Here is a 20,487-nt window from a genome sequence, read left to right on the forward strand (position 1 = left end):
GCAACAAGGATGCCACTAAAGTCTAACTTGGTGAACCAATAAGTTTTATTGGGTTACTTATAGCAATATGGGCGAGGGGTTGTTTACATAAGCAGAAAAGACTCAGCAAAGGCTCACCACCCCAGCACAAAGCTAGGAATCTGGAGCTCACTGCACAGCCTGCAGGCAGCTTGGATAGATAGACTGTCCTTTCCAGACCTCTCTGCTGGTCTCAGCTTGTCTGAGAGTACTGCTCAGCAGTCTTTACTGTTTATATATGCCTGGTGAATCTGGTCAGTTTCAGGGACTTCCCGAGCTTAGTGAACTTCTCCCAGCAGGGAATGTTTCACCTCTCCTTAGAACTTCCTGAGTGTTAGGAGCTTCCCTACAAGATGAAGATTTATCTAGGAGGAAACTGCTACACAATAGAAAGGTTTGGGTTTCAAGAAGAAATGTTTCCCACAGGTGCATGTGTTTGAATACTTGGTCCCAAGATAGTAGCCCTGTTTCCAAGGGCTGTGAATCCATTAGGAAGTGGAAAGAAATGGGTCACTGGGGTAGGGTGGGAGTTGGCTTTGAGGCTTGATAGCTGGCCCCATTTCCTGTTTACACGCTTCTGACTACTAATACAATGTGAACAGTGGTCCTGCCTGCCCAACCCCCTGCCCCTCGGGTGATGCATTGTATTCCCTTGAACAATAACCCAGAATAAGCCTTCCTTTCCTTAAACTGCTTCTTGTAGCGACAATGTGAAAGTGAAGGGCATAGGCCTGGCACAGCATCTGCCCCAGGTACTAGGTGGGGTTTTGTTGTGAGAAAAATGTTCTAGAAGTAAGTGACGGTTGTCCAGCTTTGTTAAGTTATGGCCCCTACAGGACAAAATTTGTGGTACATGAATTACATTTCAAATTTTTAAAACTTCGTGGGATGCAGGCTTACTAGCTTATTAAAATATGTCCTAGTTAACTGGTTATTATTCTTACTGTGACCACAAGAGCTCTACACTTGTTAGTAAGAACATCTGCTTACTGCTCTTAGTGAAGATATGCTTGACAATATCTCCAAGAGGGCCAGTGAGATGGTTCAGTGGGTAAAGAGGCTTGTAGCCAAGTCTGCCAACTTAAGTTCAATCCCTGGGACCCATATGGTAGAAGGAGAGAATCCAGTCCTATTAGTTGTCGGTTTGTAAGTCGTCCTATGACCCTCACAAGTGCTGTGCATACCCACAACCCACCCATGCACACACATTTGCAAATAAGTAAAAATGTGGGGAAAAAGAATCTAAAAAGACATTATCTTTAGGAAGCATTAACCTATGGGGGGGATATCTATGAAACAGATTTTACATGTGCCCCTCACTGGTCCCTTTTAAAAGCTTCGTTTATTTGTGTCTGTGAGTGAGGGCACATACAGGCCACCAGGGGTGTGTAGAGGTCAAAGGGCAGTTTCCAGGAGTTGTTTCTCTCTCCACCTTGTTAGAGGCGCATCGCTATAACTTGGCACCTCTGTGGTGAGACAGGAGGTGGAAAGGAGAATCAGTAGAATCTCTCAGGCCAGCTAACCTGGGCACAGGTGAGCCCATCTGGAGCACTGGCCTGGAGCACTGGCCTGGCCTGTGTGAGCCTCTTGGTTCCGTCCCAATACCACAACAAACAAACAAACAAATGCGTCTGTACTGGATCCGGCATGTACTGGGTGGGAAGCGCTGGTCTGTGATACTCAAACTAGGTCACTCTTGTCTACAAAGCAAACATAACATTTTTGTTTGAAAAGTTGTTTTAATGAATTTGAAAAATATACAGTTAAGTTGAAGACACCAAATTTATGAAATACAGGAAAAAAGAAACGCACCTGAACTCTCTGAACATCAAAATAAAAAAATCAAAACCGCATGCTCCTCATCCCACCTGCCTCAGCCTCACTCCTGACCCTGTGGCCGCTGAGGAGAAGTCAGGCCCTTGATTTGTGTGGCTTCAGCTTGACAGGGCCAGCGATCAGCTGCCTGTCAGCAGCTCCACATCCTCACGGGGTGGGGTGGGAACCAGGGTTCCTCCTGCCTCGCTTGCTCACCCCAACCCTCCAACAGCCATTTGAACTCTAAAGTCTCCCCCAAAACTTCCACTCAGGCTTATCTCACTAGGACTAAAGTTCAGAAATGTGAAGAAATACTCTTCGGTTTCAGAGGAACCAATATCTAAACCTAAAATGATCAAAAGTGACTTCTTTCTCTTAAAAATATGGCTTTGTCAGTTTGAAAGGAGATGCTAATAAACTTGACAATGAAAAATTAAGCCATTGCTTTCTTGTCTCCACAGCAATGGGAACCTCTTAGGTCTGTGGACAGCGGGACTATTGTGCTCCAGCAAAATAGCTAGGTGACTAGATGGGGTCTGGGCTCCCCCTGGGAGACTGGGGGTCCTGCAGGGTCTCGCTGACTGCTGGGCTGCTGCCGCTCAGGTTGCCTAGATGGCTGTTGATGACACCAAGTTCCTGGATCACCAGGCTCAGGTCCTCGTGGAGCCGAACCACGGCACTCTTCACCTCACCTAGAAGAGTGTGGATGGAGTGTGATTCCGAGTCCCTGGGCGAGCCTGTGCTTGCCTGGAAGCCAGCATGGGACGCCATGGGGAAGTGCACTCTAGTTAGGGTGGAAAATGCTACCCGATCGCTGCTGGGACTGTAACTTGGCTTCTTCGCGGCTGAATCGGAGTTATCTGGAAGACTGGGGTATTCCTCATCATCTGAAGATGCTGTGCCCGTGGGAGCAAAGGGGTGACAAACCCTGACTGCCTCGGTTTTGTATGTGAAGGGGACAGAAGGTGATTGTGGCTGGGGCAGAGTCCAGAAGGAAGGGCTGGCCAAAACTGGGGTAAAGCGCTTGGCCGACTTCTCTGGATGGGCCGAGTCAGGAGACGATACAGACAGAGTAGAAAAGGAAGATGTGACCTCTGAGGTGGTGGAGACTAGAACAGAACGGAGAGAGAGAGAGAGATGTATATTACATACACACAAGAGTAACAGCTACAACAAGGGTGCTGTGTAAACACCTATCTGAAGGTCTCAAACCAGTTCCGATTTTAAGAGTTAAAAATTCCTAAACCTGAATGCCCAAAGCAGGAGACGGAGACAAATTTAGAGATGTCTTATACGCCAATAATGCCACGGAAATGAACCTAAAATAGAACGATCAATATTCATCCTGACTTCCAAACCCTGCCCAGCATATTTTTACAGACTGTAGACCTTGTCCGCGAGAGGAAGGTGTTAAATCTTCCCGCCGCCTGCCAGCGTTTTATGTAGGCATCTGAACAGAAAGGCTGAGAAAGCCCTAACGGGGGTCTTCCATCATTTTCTCCATACGGATATTATTATAACAGAATAAACTCCAGCGACTCCAGTGAGTTTCATGAATCTTTTCCTCTCGGTGGTCAGATACAATAAAGGCCCAGCTTGGGTGCAGAGTTCGGTAGCACCCCACAACTACTCTTCTCACCGAGGGTCTGTGGACAGCATGACAGACCACTCACAGCTATGTCATATGTCATATGTCTGTGGACAGCATGACAGACCACTCACAGCTATGTCATATGTCATATGTCTGTGGACAACATGACAGACCACTCACGGCTATGTCATAAAGTGAAAGGCTTGAGAACAACTTAATTTCCTTTCAGGCAAAAATCATATCAGACATCTTCTCCGATCTACCTCAATGGTTTCCTAAATTGTCCTGAGTGTGTTCCTTAAGACAGCGGATGCTGGGCTGGAGAGAGGGCTCAGTGGCTATGAGCGCTTACTGCTCTGCAGAGACCCGGGTTTGGTTCCCGCTACCCACATGGTAGCTCACAACCATCGCTGGCTTTGGTTCCGGGGCATCTGACACCATCCTCTGACCTCCGTGGGCACCAAGCACATATGTAGGCGAAACACCTACACAAATAAAATATAACTTTTTTAAAAAAAGCAAATGTTTTGTAAAAACAGGGCTTTGCGGCCATGTGAGATTCTCGCTGCACATTATACCCCCCATTAGATAAACTATGCCCATTAGCACATTTAAAATGGTGAGAAATCTATAGTTTTTTCTTTTACTGGGTCTCATGCACACAGGGTTGGACTCAAACTCACTAAAGAGCAGAGGATGACCTTGAACCACTGAGCCTCTTGCCTGTTTCTCAAGTGCCGGGGTGTGTGTCATGACACTAGGTTTATGTGGTGCCTGGGAGTCGAACCCAGGGCTTCGTGCAAGCTAGCCAAGTACTCTACCCACTGAGCTACATCCCCAGCCCGCAAGCCTCTTACCCAAGTGTTTCCCAAACTGTTGTGGACACAGGACCTTTTTTTCCCTCTTGGAATACGTACTTGGATTTATTTTTGGATACGTGGCACAAATTGGTGAGATCCAGCCCTCAGGTGTCTGCGATTCATTCTGAACTTGTACTTTAAAGATTTACTCGGCCAGGCGCACAGCAGGGAAGCTGAAGCCTGCCACTCAGCACTGGGGGGACTTCGCTTTGTTGGTAGATCTCACTACATATTCATGTCTCTTCTGAACTAAACTAGAACTCATAAAAAACGGCCAGGGCAGGTGGCCACTCTCTATTTTTTGCTTCTAAGCTCTTCAAGGCCTATCTCCAGTTCTCAGGGAAAGTTCCAATGACAAAACTTGTTTTCGGATGCCAAGAGTATTCTCAGCTGGTGAGGCCACAGGGATGACAGGAAAGCAGGGACTCCACTGCGCATGCTCAAGGCCAGCAGCGCTCATGGGAGAATCTGGGTCAGGCTAATCCAGCAGCTCTGTCCTGGGGCTGGGAGGGTGGTGTCATGCTAGTGGGCATGTGGGTGACAAAGACCTCGCTGTGGCACTGAGCCCGTGTGTGCTTTGTGCTGGATCACAACTGTCATCTGCCACATCCTTCCCCTCCTGGGCTGGCTCTGCTCTCCAGCTTCCGTGTCCCCTTCTCTCTTGTTTTGCTGTCATTTGGGGGTAGTGCAATCACCAGCAGGCCCCTGGCAAGGCAGCCCAAGAGGCAAAACACTGGAATATTCATGTCTGAAAGTTCTCTGTTCTACCTTCAGGCTTAGTGACAGTTTGTGTAAAGAATTTTAGGCAGAAAATATTTTCCTGTGGACTTAAAAAAATTTCCTCCTCTGTCTCTATCTCTCTCTGTTTGAGTGTGAGTGTGAGTGTGTGAGTGTGTGTGTGTGTGTGTGTGTGTGTGTGTGTGTGTAAGTCAGAGGGCAATCTCGGGCATCCATCGGTTCTCACCTTTCCCCCTTGTCTGAGGCAGGGTCTTTTGTTCACAGCTCTGTACAGTAGCTGGGTCCGTGAGATTCTGGGGATTCTCCGCTCATCCCTACCTTGGAGCACAGGGACTACAGAGCTCACTATCATGCATGGCTTATGTGAGTTCTGTAGATCCAAACTCAGGTCTCCAGAAGAGCATGGCAACTGGCTGACCAGTAACTCTTGAAGGCCGTTTTCCACTGTCTTCCTGTTGGACCTTCCACTGTCTTCCTATTTCCAGTAAACGATAGGCCATAGCCATTCTGTTCTTTTAAAAAAAGACTTGTTTTCATTTTATGTGTGTGGGTGTTTGGTGCATGTATGTCTGTGAGGTCAGAAGAAAGCACTGATCCCCTGGAAGTGGAGTTACAGGTGGTTGTGAGCCACCATGTGGTTGCTAGGAATTGAACCCAGGTCGTCTGGAAGAGCAGCCGGTGCTCTTGACTGCTGGCCACCTCTCCAGAGCTGCTGTTCTAATTCTTATTCACGGCACAGAGCCTGATGCATCTCAGAGGTATTAGTAAATTTCCTCCTCGTGTCTAGGACTCTGGACTCCTCAATGCTGCGCACTGAGTCAGGGCAGTTTTCATGACTGAGGTCAAGCGAAAGTGAGTTTTAATCAGGCAACTCATTTCCCTCAGATTCAAATGTTTTCTCAAGGCTTCCATCAGTGAGCCTCTGGCCCCTGGGGTCACAGTCGCTGCTCTCTCTCTCTCTCTCTCTCTCTCTCTCTCTCTCTCTCTCTCTCTGAACCTCTGCTTTGCATGTTAGAGCAGCAGGACTATCTTCCAACTCCTGGCTTTCTGATGTGTCCAGTGTGTGTGCACATTCACGTGTGAAGTGCAGGTGCACGTGTGTCACTGCAGTCCTGTGGAGGTCAGAGGACACTCTTGGCTGTGTGTCCCCTCTTTCCACTGTGACCCAGGGCTTCTGGTTGACCACTGTGCTCAGGCTAGCTGGTCTGTGAGCTTGCCAGGGTTACCCTTCTCCATCTGCCAACTCAACACAGACACAGCAGGATCACAGACGTGAGCTGCCACCTCCCTGCTCTGGGGATCTGACCTCTGTGCCTCATGCTCGAACTCCCTTTATCTACTAAGCCATGTCTCCAGACCCTTTTTTTTGGGGAAACATTTTATTGGTTCTTGTGAATTGTGAATTTCACATCATGTACCCCAATCCCACCTATCTCCCCTTCCCTTATAGCCACCCTTCACCCTTGCAACCTCCCCCTGCCAACAAAAAATACCTTGCTATGGAAGCTGTATGTCACAGTGTGTCCCACAGCACACCCTTGGCCCACCTTTCCTTGCACATGTGTGCTGCAATGACTCACTGGTCTGGTTCGAGGCCTCTGGCTTCTGCTCCTCAATCAATACTGAAACCTCCCTGGGACTCCTCTTGGATAACCTGCTGTTGCCCTGGGCCATGGAGATCCTTAGTTTTGAGTCTTCATGCACTCCAGCAGTCCATCAATGGGGGAGATACTGGGGTGGGCCAGTTCAAAGCTCTGGTTCTGGGCCTGAGAGGTGTCTGAGCTGGTCAGCCCACCAGATCTATTGCTCTATCACCAGCAACTCTACACCTATACCTTACAACCAGGGCCAGCTTTACCCTGTTGCCCAGGCAAGGTGCAGGGCCTGCTCTCCTAAATGTGGTAGCTGGTGAGGGACACAGCCAGCTCTCCTCTGCCATAGATGGTGAGGGCCAAGAGGAGGGAGGAGGGCATCTCTCCTTCATCTACACCCACTGCCCAGCAGACAAGACGTAGACCACCCAGATCTCCAGCACTGACGTCTTTGGGAGCCTGCTCACGTGCAACCACCACATCCAGGATCAGCTCTACTGTGCTGCCCAGGCCCCGAGTGCTGCTGCTGCTGAGGGGCAGGGCCAGCCCTCCTGCTCTCGTGACCCCAGGGCCAGGTTTCCTGCCTGCTGCAGGTGGTGAGGGGCAGGGGAGGTAGATGGTATCTCTCCTTTGTCTGTGTCGCCTCACAGATGAGTGTAGGACCAACTCTCTCACACTTGTATCCTTGGAGTGGGCTCACCTGCAGCTCCCACAGTGTGCAGGCCCACTCTCCTGAGCACTGTAGCTGGCTAGGGGCGGGGCTGGCTCTTGCACGATGCCCAGGTGAGCGTGAGGCCAGTTCTGTATGCTTCTCAGATATCAACAAGTCACTGGACAGTGACCCAGGTCAAGGACATGTGCCTGGCCTTTCGTGGTAACAGACCCAGACATGGCCCCCAGTGTCAGCACAGACCAGGACCCTACCATGGTCCCAGGTGGCATCCCCGGCTGCTCACATCAGGCTTTTCCTCACCAGCCTCGAGTCTCCAGCTCTGCCTTTCTTTATTGTGGCCGCATCCTTCTGCTTCTCTGTCTCTTTATTTCCTCAGGGTCTCTGAGCGTCTGGGTTGTCTCAGGAGTGCTGTGCCCCATTTGTGCACTATGGAGCAAGCCGGGGTCATCTTGGGCTCCCTGCCCCCCGCCCCAGCCTGTACAGCATCAGACTGGTAGTCATCTTTGGCTAGATCCCCATGGCAGTGGACTGATGGTCATCTCAGACGAAGCCCTTTTCAGGAAATGTTAAAGTACTAATCTAATCATTCAGATGTTCTCAGATCAGAACACTGAGCCTAGACATAGTTTCTCTTCTCTCTGCTACCTACTGATGTGACACATCGTGTGACACAGCAGTTACACCTGCAAGGCCTCTAGGGGTAGGTCCAGCCTTCTTTTTAAAACATTATTATTAGCGTGTGTGCACACAGCATGTGTGTGGAGGTCAGAGGACACTCTAGGAATCAGCGCTCTCCTTCTACCTTAGGTCGGCCTATTCCGGAAGTGTCTTTACTGCCAGTCCCCTTCCTGTTTCTTCCCCTTTCTCTCTCTTTGCCCTGCTTCTTTGAGGTTTTGTTAGCCTGAGCTTCCAATCCTTCTGATGAATTTCTTGCTGGATTTTGAAGAGATTGTTTTGTTCTCAGAAATTCTCAAAACAGCTTGTTCTTGTTTCAGAGACAGACACATCATGCCATTGTATTTTCTTATCTTGTGGGATTTTTTTGTTTTGTTTTGGTTTAGGTTTCTGAGACAGGGTTTCTCTGTGTAGCCCTGGCTGTCCTGGAACTCACTCTGTAGACCAGGCTGGCCTCAAACTCACAGAGATCCACCTGCCTCTGTCTCTGAGTGCTGGAATTAAAGGCATGTACCACCACCACCTGGCTTTTTTTGGGGGGGCGTCTTAAAGAAACATTTTAAAAGTATTTTCTTTCCCCTCATAGCACAATTTTCCCCATTGTGTTTCCACACTGTTTGATGGGAGAGGCTTTTCTGGGATCCCCCTCCCCATTCCATATCTGCTAGTGGTTAAAATCAGGGTGAAAGCTGACAGCAGCTTTGGAAATGAGTGTGAGGTGGCAACTCTGAGGCCCAGAGAGGAGTTGCTTACGTGGGTTATTTGATGGGAACTCCAGATGCCAGCACATCAGCTCTTTGCTCTGAAGCTGGCTTCTCACGGTCTTCCTATTTGCTGCTAGGAGGGGGAGGATCTGGCTGTCAGTGTTCTTGTGCCACTGAGGGAGGGGTGCCAGCATTTGGCTGGCTGTTTACTCATCCTTACAGTTGCTCTCATTAGAGTCCACACAACATGACTGCCTCTTAGAACGCTCATTTCAGAGATCCAACAACCTCTCTCAAATTTCCAGACCCCAATCCTGGGTGTTGTAGGGGTGGGTGCTATTCAACATAACTGAATGCCTCAAGATGAAGTCCAAGGATAGAACTCATTTTTATTTTATTACTTTATATTATATATATTATTATGATAGTGATGTGGTGGGGTTTTTTGGGTATGTATGTACAGTTTCTCTAAGTAACCCAGCTGTCCTAAAACTCACTATGTGCATCAGAATGGTCTCGAAGTCTGATCTTCCTGCCTCTGCCTCTTGAATGCTGGAATTTTACCTTCACTTTAAACGCTGCTTTTGGTTCTTTAGCACTTGCCATGGTTTACATGCCTTTGTCCCCACAGGTTCATGTGTTGGAAGTATGCTTCCCAATGTTACCACAAGAGGCGGTGTGGGCCACTTAAGGGGTTGGCCCTAGCAGGAGATAATCAGGTCAATGGGGATGCTGCCCATGGGAAGGATTGTTGATTTCTTACAGAACTTAGGTTGGTTTCTGTGAAAGTGGTTTGTTATCCAGAGCAAGTCTGACCACCCAACCCTTCTCTGGCTTCTTATCACGTGGTCTTCGTCTCTTATATGACGCTATCCCCGATCCATCTGGTGAGGGCTCCTCACCAGGGCTGAGCAGATACTCTCAGAAATTCGAAACTCTGAGCTAAGTAAACCTTTTCTTGTGGACAAAGTATCCGGCCTCCACCGACTAATACATCACTTCATGTGGAGTGCGTTTTATAACCTCATTTTAAACAAGATGCAAAGGAATTCAGTGTTAGAAGTCTTTCCCAGATCACAAAGTTGAAAAGAGGTGGGGTGGGACTCAAAATCAAGCTTCTCTGATATCACATGATCTCACGAACTGTGAGGTTAACAGGACACTGCCTTTCCCCACTGTTCCTCTGGGATGGAACTAGTTTTACTCTATTACAGAACTATGTTAAATTATAGGTATAAAATTAAGAAAGAATAATCAGGACGGTGAAGGGACAAGGCATCCTCAGGAGGGGTTGACTGATACATCAATCTTTATCCAAAAGAAGATTTCATTAGTTGGAAATTCTCTTACTGTGGTGAGAGTTATCTGTGGGGCCAGTATGTGGAAGTCAGAGAGAAACGGGCTGTAAACTGGAGAAGGCTGTCCTGACTGGAAGCTCAAGGGTCCTCGAAGGCTCACACTCTGAATGGTCACTCCCTAGGTAATGGTGATACTTTGAAGGCAGGGAACCTTTTGGAGGTGGGGCCTCACTGGCAGCAGGAGGTCCTGAGGCTAGGGTCCTGGGCTGTGTTATTCCTGCCTGCCTCCTGTCTCACTGCTGTCCTGGCCACAGAGATATGAGCCTCCCCACAGAACTCCACTGCTTCTGTGCCTTCTTCACCACCAGGGCTGAATCCTTGGAAACCGTGAGCCAAAATAAAACTCTTTTTCCCTAAGATGTTCCTGGCAGGTCTTGTGGCCATGGCAACACAACAGTAACCAATCCAAGGACTTACTAATATTAATTAAATTAATTACTAATATAAATTCCACATGAGTCGTGCATTCCCGGGGAAATGCCAGGCTTCCTGACCTTTAGGGAGCATTGACTCCCTGGCAAGGAGGCCGTGCATCCGATGGCAGAAAGACATGTTCTTGATGAAATTTGGAGATTCTGGAACCCAAAACATATTTACTGGAGTACGAAGAAACTATTTCAGATGTAGTACTTGGCAACAAGAGTGTAAGGGCCAGCAGTGTGGATGACTCCAAGGAGACAGAGACTTCTGAACACAGGCAGCTCTGCACATCTGAGCTCACAGCGGCTGTGGCAACATGGACAAGACCTGTGTAAGCTAATTCAGACCAAACGCAGTGGAGACAGGTCCTAAGGTTAGCCTAGGAGTTAATGGCAACTCCCCGCTGCTGGGAGAGGGAGGGTCAGCTTTCAGAGCAGACCCCACCCCCACGAGTCAAGCATGCTGGAGGAGAGCACTACACAACACATCCAAGAATGCACGAATGGCCTTGATGGGGAGGGGACTAGGGAAGAACACAAAATTGGGTGGGAAAAGAAAGGGGGCTGAGGGAAAATATGGAAATATGGAAAAAGAAAAAAGAAAATAGGAGAATTGAGTGTGCTGTGTTTAGGAGGAAGGCCCTCAGAGAAAAGCTCTAAGGAGCTACGAGGAAAAACAAATACAGGAACCACCCATTCCTGAGGAGCTATCTCCACGTAAGGGCACATGTGTGTGCACACACACGTGAGGCCACCAAAACCTCACAGCGGTTCTTAACCGTGGGTCAGGACCCCTTCGAGGTCACACATCAGATACCCTGCATACCAGACATTTACAACAGTAGGGAAATTACAGTTGTGAAGTAGCAATGAAATAATTTTATGGTTGAGGGCCAGCACAACAGGCGGAACCGTATTAAAGGGAGGTCAAGAACAAGGTCCCACTACTTGTGTTCCGGTCAGCAACACCCAGGGACTGAACCACTGAGTGTGGTTCTTGGGCCTTCCCTGAACCTAGTGAAGCAGAAGCAAGGCTGGGCTGAGAAAGGCTCAGTTCCCCAGGTTCCAGGTGTTTCTGAAGAACCAGCAAATCCTCCTCTGGCCACATCCTGTGGCTTTTGCACCACCACTGCTGAGTGACAGGCAGTGTGGGCTCCCGCTCTGCTCTGCAGGCTCCGCCTGTGAACAGCCACTCAGCACTAATTGCCGCACACCAATTCCCCTTTGTTTCCAAACACTTTGCAGCTGCATAGCACCCTTCACTCTGCTCCTGGGGCTCTCCTCTGCTGCCCCTTCTCTGGCTCCCCACAGAAGCCATGTGAGCATCCTGTTAGCATCCATCCTCTCTGTGTAGTGAATATTGCAGTAAGATACAGTAAGTGGCTGTGTTTTAAAAGCCGGTCGTGTAATACACACAGGCCAGTTGTCAGCTGCTGACGAATTCATTCCGAATGCCGATGTGTTATCTTTAACCATTTATACTGTAAATGCAGAAGACCGGCTAATTAAGATACAATAGCTTTCAATTTAAATGGCATTTAGAACTATGTTGCAAAGATGAAAAAAATGTACATTTCCAGGGATATTAAAATGTTGCATGAGCGCACATGTGTTTATCTGGAGCAGCAGACCCTGAATGGCTAAACAGATTCCCTTTTCATTCCTGAATTCATCTCTTTCAGGGTTCCCGGATGGCGTGCAATGACTTCCAAGTGAACAATATGCACAAGCTAAAGCACTGTCATTCCCCCACCCTTAGGAAATGTAACATCTAATATAAATGTTTGCAAGGGAGTTATTTATAATCTTACAAGTAGAAACAAGTAAAATGTCCACTGGTGGATAAATTGGTCAGTAGCCTGTTACCTGCACAATGGAGTACCATCGGGTCATGAAGAGGGATGGACTGACGCATGCTACAGCTCTCAAAGTGTGCTGAGAGAACGCAGCTGTCGGGGCCTCAGAGCGGATGGTGGTGTCTGTGAAATGTCTGGAAAAGGCAGCATTGGGGCAGCAGAGGCATAGAGAGGTTTGGTGGTAGCCAGCAGCTCGGGAAAGACCGCAAAGAGCCTGCTCACGGGCACAGGGCTTCTGAGGGAAGAGAAGTGTTCTGGAATGTGGGCAGCTGCACAACTCTGGGAAGATATAAATTCACTGACGTATATGCTTAGTGTGTCACGCACGCGTTAGTGCGTGTGCACATGTGGCCTCTCAGCTGATCCGTCTCATTTTCTGAGTCAGGGTCTCTCACTGACCTTGGAGTCACCAATCAGCCTAGGCTGGCTGGACAGAGAGCCCAGAGATCCTCCTATCTCTGCTGCCCCAGTGCTGAGATTGCAGTGAAGGAGGCCACGCCCGGCTTTTTACACTGGTGCTAGGGATTTGAACTCAGGTCCTGACGCTTGTGCAGCAGGCAGGTGTTCTTACCCACTGAACCATCTCCCTAGCTCCACATTTCCTCATTTAAAAAAATTTTTTTTTCCTGGCTATGAGGCTTTTACAGTTCACGGTCTGCTGTGCCCGTTTGGATATCTCACCAGCAGGCGGGAACCTGCAGAGAACTGCACAGAACCAACTGTTGACCAAAGACAGAAGCAATCTGAGGCCAGAGCAGACAGCACTGCTGTCCTGCATCAGGGCCGGCTGTTCAGGTCTAGAAAGACCATCCAGCAGGCAGCTGTGACTTGTGAGCAGGGGGGTGACCACGTCGTTCCCCATCTGTTTAGGGTGATAAGGAGACATGATGACAGAACACAGTAAGTAGTCTGAGCTACAGAGAGTAACAAAATGGATGATGAGGTGAGGCAGTGGGCTGCCCAGGGCTCCCTCTTCAGTACCAAGGATCAGGAGCTGACGTCAGGGGAGTATAGAGGGGTGTGGGTGGCGCCTCCACCTACACAGGGTCACCAAGACACACATGTGCAAGTGCCTATGAATTTGTTCAGTTACAAGGACCCTTCACATAGAGACTTTGGAAAGTCAGAAGAGCTTCCTCATTCTCTATCCCCTAGTGTAGTCTTTGGAGATGAGCTGTCCACCCAGACTCCTTTTCTGAATTCCTCAATGGCCGTGACCTTCAGCTACCTAGAACAAGTGAGTATTCAGAACTGCCCTGCTCTCAAGTCTCAGTCCCAAATTGCTTTACTCCTTGCTCCCATCCTGCCCTCCCATCATCCTTCAACAGTCACAGGAGCCCCGCTGAGGCTGCAGGACCAGCGGCCCCTTTGTGCTTGCCCCAGTGTCCACTGTCTCCTTTCTCCTCAGATTCCCCCCCAGTCATTCCCAGGCTCCACCCCTGTGCTTTAGGCCTCATCTGCTAACTTGCACTCCAGCAGCGCTGTGTGGCCTGGGCTGCAGTTACTGTCCTTTACAGCCACTGCAGCCAGAAGCTCCTGAAGCCTGACTGCATGCCAGGCATTCTTCCCAGTCACAGGCTGCGGCCAGAGGTCTTGTCATGGCCTCGTCCTGACCTGGTGAGAGTTAGTTCTCCATCTCTCATCCTGCACCCAGGCTGCAGTTCCTAGAGAACAGAGTTCTGTGAAGCAGAGAGCATGGGTGTTTGCTCCCGCAGGACCAATGTTTCCTCAGCTTCGTCTGCCAGGAGGCACTCATTGCTCTAACTGTTCCAAACCCTTCTCTAGGCTTGGCAGGAGTCTTCAGTTACTTTATTGTCACCAACTCAAGAGAGGAAGGGTTTGCTTTGGGCCACAGTTCAGTGGCACATTGTGGTGGGGAGGTCATGATGCCAGGAGTACAAGGCAGCTGTCCACACTGTAGACCTAGTCAGGAATCAGAATGTGTCGGATGCTGGTGTTCTGCTCCCTTTTAGTCCAGGATCCAACCCATGAAGCACTGCTGCCCACAGTAGGGTAGGTCTTTCCACTTCAACTAACCCGATCTCTGAAGCCCCTCAGAGCCCAGAGGTCTGTCTCCTGGGTGATTCTAGATCCTGTCAAGTTGCCAGTCAAAGTTGCCACTACAGGTCCCCTCCCTCCACCCCATCCCAGCAAGAAGGAACTGAGGCTGGGACTTAGGCAGCTGGCCACACATATAGGCTTACAGCCTCAAAATAGCAAGCAGTCCAGGGGGAAACAGCCTCTTGCCTGCACAAAGGCACTTCCCTTTCCTTCTGGGTTCTGGACTCAGGTCCAACTTCCCAGGATCATGCCTCTGGCTACCTCCTGCACCTCCTCCTCTGCGTCTCTAGTGACCCTGAACTGGAATCACTGTGAACTCTAGTCTGAACTAGAATTACTATGTGGTTAGGAGCTGTCCAAGTGGGTGCTAGGAACCAAGCGTAGGTCTTCTGTGACAGCAGTACAGGCTCATAACTGCTGAGTCATCTCTCAAGTCCTCAAGTTCAATCTGCTTGACCTGCCTCTCAGGCTCCTGTCCCTCTGGCTTAATGCACCAGCATCCCCTTCTGTATTTCTCGTGAGCCTGCACCATTTCTGCCATTTCTAAGCTGGTTCTAGTTCACTTAGGAAACACTAACACCTACTGCATACAGGGTACTGGGCCTGGTGATGGTGGATGACCATAAACTGGGCAGGCAGGGCTCCTACTTGCATTCTAGCTGGGGAGGGACGCACCCAATGAGTCTGTATGTAGCTAGTGTTTAGTAAGAGCAACAGAAGGTATCATGGAAGACAGGAGGGAAATCATGCGCTGGAGCATCTACATCCCAAGGACACATGTTTGGGATGCTCTTGGAAGGATAGACAAGGGTGAATGGGGCAGGGGTGGGTGGCTTAATGCCAGCAAGAGGGAACTGCACCAGAGGATGAAGCAGACATATCTGACAAGAGAACACGGGCTGCGGAGAGGCAGAAGCCCGGCTGCTCAGGGCTTGGAGGGCTATTTGTTCTGTTTGTGAAAGAATTGGCAATCAACCCACAGCCGAATGGCCGCTTCGTGGGGAACGATCGGGAGCTTTCCAGAACCTCTGTGTTCAGTTACATCTCTGTACGAATCCACAGTGGGAACGCCTTCTTCTGGGAGCGCGGTGTTGTGAGGGCTAGCTTTATGTCAACTAGAGCTATCTGAAAGCAGGGAACCTCTATTGAGGAAACACCTCCATAGGTTCTGGCTGTGAGGCATTTTCTCAATTAGTGACCCCTAAGGGAAGGCCCAGCCCATTGAGGGTGGGGCCATCCCTGGGCTGGTGGTCCTGGGTTCTATAAGAAAACAGGCTGAGCGAGCCATGATGAGCAAAGCCAGTAAGAAACGCTCCTTTATGGTTTCTTTCAGCTCCTGCTTCCCTGGACTTCCAGGTTCCTGCCCCGACTTCCCATGGTGGTGGACGGTGACCTGGAGTGTACGCTGAAATAAAGCCCTTTCATCTCCAAGCTGCTTTTGGTCATGGTCCATTACAGCGACAGAGACCCCAGCTCTGACAGGTGTGTCCTGGTGAGAAGGTACGAGAAGGACGACAACAGAGAGATCCTGGGGCGAGGAGCGGCCCACGGCGTGCATCTGAGTAACAGCAGCAGCGACTGCGTGTGCTGAGTATCACGTCCCCCACAGAGGGCTTTGCTTCTGTGAACTCCATGTAGCAGAGCCGTCATCATCTGTCCCACAGACGAGGCCAGGTGCCTCACCCAGTTACTACACGGTGAGCTGCAGCAGAACTGGGGTCATAAACCCAGACGTCTGGCTCTAGAACCCACGCTGTCACAGGACCTGCTGTTCTGCCCATCCGGAGCCCTCTTTAGGTTTCCTGGTGAGGTGTAAGGTGTTTGGTTTGGTCCCCAGTCTCTCCAGCACTGAGAACTCTGCTGTCTTTCTTTATCAGATTCAGTGTCTCTTCTACCAGGGCTCTCTGGGCTGTTGAGACGGCTCAGCGGGTAAGGCACCTACTGCCAAGCTGGATGAGCTGAGTCCTATCCCTGGGACCCACACAGTACAAAAAGAGAAACGACTTCTACAGTTTGTCCTCTGACCTCCATAATTGAGCTGTGGCACATTCACACATGCACACATGCACATGTACACATTCACACACGCATGCACACACACATATACACATGCACACATTCACACATGCATACATGCACACACACATGCACACATGAACACATGCACACACACATACACATCCATGATAGGTAGATAGACAGACAGATGCATTAACTTAAAGTAGAAACCAACACAAACATAATTTAGTGCTAACTTAGTAGCAGAGATGCTTTTTTTTTTTTTTTGGTTCTTTTTTTCCGGAGCTGGGGACCGAACCCAGGGCCTTGCGCTTCCTAGGCAAGCGCTCTACCACTGAGCTAAATCCCCAGCCCCGTAGCAGAGATGTTTTAACAATTTGCAGTAAGTGTAAAATTTATCAATGTCATATAAATATATTATCTACCTCTCCATCTATCACCTACCTATCCATCTCTCTCTTCTATTAACAAAATTGGAAAGAGAAATTAAGGTCTGAATGAATTTTTAAAGAAATCAAATATAGATTATAAGTAAGAGTCAGGGAAGCAACGGAGCAGGCAGAGTAAGTACCACTGTGGCACCGGCCGACAGACTAACTCTGTTGCTAGTCAGCCAGTCGCCCTGACTGACGGCCAGGGCCTCCACCCAGGGCCTGCAGTCCAACAGCTGTGGACGTCTCACAGTCTGAGGTCCACGCTCCTGTTCCCTGGAGTCATGCACTCTGTGTCTTGCTTCACGATGCATCTAGAACCATCCTGCTTCCGAGTATTTACAGTGCAAGATTTTTTAAAGTGCTGATGGAAATATACGTCTCCTTTGCTTTTCGTTATTTTAAAAAAGTGTATGTGTGTGTGTGTGTGTGTGTGTGTGTGTGTGTGTGTGTGTGTGTGTGATATGTGGTGGCTGGGGCGCATATATGCACACGTGGGGGTCAGAGGTGAGCAGGCACCTGAGGAGGCGAGAAGATGGCACTGGGTCCCCTGGGGCTAGTGCCACAGACAGTTGGGAGCTACCCAGCATGGGTTCTGGAAAGGGACCTTTGGCCCTCTGCAAGGGCAGGGCAGGGTTTTAAGTGTTAAGCCATCTTTCCGGTCTCTTTAGTTTTAACTGTCCAGGGTTGGTGGACAGTAGCACGATTTCTATTTTGCCTGGAGATAGACCTCCGCTCTGTTGCCCAGGCAGCCCCTGAGCAGTACCTGGTTGTCATTCATTTTGTATGGTGACCTTTTGTCCTTTTGGGTGTGTGGGTGAATTTTCTTCACAAAGAATCATATTATCGTTGGACAAAGGCAACGCTCTCTTTTCCTTCCCAGTATTCCCACCCTCTCTCTCTCTTCCTACGGCCTACTTCCGCACCAGGCCCTCTAACACACTGCTTAATAAAAGTGGTGCAGGAAGCGCGTGTCCCTCCTTCTGAAGCAGTCAGAACAGCACTGGCTTTCATCATTAATTATGTCTGCAGCCGAATTTTAAAATACGCTCGTTATCAGCTTTGAAGGAAGTTCCTTTTTATTCCTAATTTGCTTACATTTTTTATAATCATAATTGAATGTAGAATTGTATCAATTTTCTACACGAATCAAGATAATTATATCATCTTAAATCTTATTCTATTAATGCAGCGGATGGCAGAGACTCATTTTCAAACGTCAGGCCGACGCCGCAGCTCTGAGAAGAGTCGCACTGGGGGACACACTTTTCCGTCTTGGGCTCAATTTGCTAGCATCTTAAGAATTTCTGCGTCTGATGTTAATCTACGATGTTCTCTAATCTACTTTTCTTGCATTGTTTGTCAGACCTGGGCAACAGATTGGCTCTTCTCATGAAACGGTGGGGTGATGGTCTGTCAGTGTTCAGGAAGAACAGGAGGAAGGCTGGTGTCTCTCCTTCCTCACAGTATACCAGGAAAGCTACACAGGACTGTTTCTAAGACGTTTCTGGTAACATACTCAGGTATGTATGTTTGTGTATATATGCATTTCCCTAATATGTATGTGTGTATATTTAATATATGCCTTTAACATAGGCATGTATATGCATATATTATAACATACACCTTTCGCATGGAAACACACACACACATGTACCCGAATCTATCTTTGACAAACACAAAGGTCATCTCGGGTCATTTTCAGTCATTTACCACCTTAGCCATTTCAACTAAGGAGTATGATATAATACTCTTTTACAGTCCTTTGTATCTGGTATTTACAGGATCGGTAGCTATTCCCTCTCTCCTCTCTCCACACCCTACTCCCCACGGCTGGGGATTGAACCTGGGACTCAAACAGGCTAAGCAAGTGCATTCCCACTGAGCTACACCCCCACTCCCTGTTACTGTCCTTTTGTTATCAGGTACTTGTTGTTGGAAATATTTCCTCACTTAACCTTCAGTTTCCTCTTTGTCCCACAGATAGCATTTAGGGTTCTTCTGAGAATTTTATTACAATTTTCTAACTTAATCTCATTGTATCTGAATAACATACACTTCAAATTTTAGGGCTTTGGAAGTTATTGTTGGATTTTATATTTGCACGGTGAGGGTGAACGTGAGCGTGGGTGCCCACACACTTGTGTGTGTATTTACGAGAGGCCAGAGGCTGACGGGGCGGGGGGTGTCTTTATTGTTCCTCGCTTGAGTTTTTGAGCCGGGACATTTTGTTGAACTTAGAGTCTGCCAATTCAGTAGTCTAAGTAGGCATTTTGCCCGGGGGAATCCTATCTCACCTCCCTAGCCGGGACTGTAAGGGCCTGGCACGCCTAGCTTTTTGTGCGGTTGCTGGAGATAAAATTCAGGTTCTCTGGCTCACACAGCAGACATTACTGTTTAGGCTGACATCCCAGATCCACTATTTTGTCCCATTTGTTTGATTTTTGTCTTTCTTTTTAAAAAAATTTATTATATATACAGCATTCTGCCTTCATGTATGCGTGAAGGCCAGAAGAGGGCGCCAGATCCCATTACAGATGGCTGTAAGCCACCATGTGGTTGCTGGGAATTGAACTCAGGGCCTCTGAAAGAGCAGTCAGTGCTCTTAACTGCTGAGCCATCTCTCCAGCCCCTTCTTTCTTTTGTATTAAATATAGCTTTAGTATTATAAATTAATTGTCCTTTCTTCTTTCCTTGTGGTGCTGGGATTAGAACCTGGGCTGTCTGCACCCCCAGCAAGTGTCTATCCTGGGCCAGATCTCCATCCCTTAGTTTAATAAGACAAGGTCTTGCTGCATTCCCCAGGCTGACCTTGAACTCTTAATCCTCTGCCTCTGCCTCTAGAGTGCTTTACAGGTTTAGACCACCACACCCAGATCTACACTTTCCCCTTTCTTTTTTAAAGACTTACCATTTATTCTAAACGATGTGCCTGAGTGCGCCTGTGTGTGGGTGTGTGTACATGGGTGCAGATTCTCATGGAGGCCGAGGGAAGTCAGATCTCCCAGAGACAACCAGCAGCTCCGAGCCGCCTGCCGTGGACGCTAAAACCAAATTCAGATCCCTGCTAAGCCCCCCGGCCAGCCCGTGCTCTCCTCTTTCAAAGTGTGATTAAATACACGTTTACCCTTCCACAAGTTAGGGTGAATAGTGTAATGTTCTGTGCAAAGTGAGGACTTCATTGGATGTTGTTATCCCATGGACTCCACGCTCTTTACACTGTGATGCTAAATTATTTCTATATGTGTTTTAAACACAAAAAATACAGATTACATTTCTGCACATATATTTTCTACATGTGCTTTTTCAATGAGAGGAAAAACAGGATTTTATATTTCCTCAGATATCTGTCATTTTTGTAGATTCAAGTTATAGATTCTATTTGTAAAAAATTTCCTCACCTTTTCTTAAATTTTTTCTCACCTTTATATATATATATATTATAGATTTCTTGATCATGAATTAAGTTTCTGTCCTCGAATAATTTTTTAAATTCATTTAAATTGTTTCTGTAGATATGGAATTTCTGGCTGTCGGGTTTTGCTTTCTGACCCGTGCATGAGCTGGCTGGCATCTCGTTTTCAGAGTGTCCTCTTCTGAGACTCCTCCTGTGCATTCACTGTGACACTGAAAGTCCTGGACTACGATATTATGTTGTTTGTTGACATAGCGCCCTG

The 20,487-nt window shown here is 48.4% G+C and overlaps 1 protein-coding gene and 1 pseudogene across 7 annotated transcripts in view; both read right to left on the minus strand.

Annotated features, from left to right (window-relative positions):
* Nucleotides 1-1,737: 1,737 nt before the first annotated feature.
* Enthd1 (ENTH domain containing 1) overlaps nucleotides 1,738-20,487 on the minus strand; it is a 114,731-nt gene continuing 95,981 nt past the window's right edge. For all 7 annotated transcript variants that reach the window (XM_087559094.1, XM_087559098.1, NM_001135913.1 and 4 more), the window contains 1 exon segment: nucleotides 1,738-2,942. In XM_087559094.1, the coding sequence (XP_087415220.1) occupies nucleotides 2,359-2,942 (584 nt within the window). In that variant the 3' untranslated portion in view covers nucleotides 1,738-2,358.
* On the minus strand, nucleotides 7,850-7,992 carry LOC120093994 (small nucleolar RNA SNORA17; annotated as a pseudogene).

Source organism: Rattus norvegicus, chromosome 7 (assembly GCF_021556685.1).
Source record: "Rattus norvegicus strain SHRSP/BbbUtx chromosome 7, alternate assembly SHRSP_T2T, whole genome shotgun sequence".
Lineage (NCBI taxonomy): Eukaryota > Metazoa > Chordata > Mammalia > Rodentia > Muridae > Rattus > Rattus norvegicus.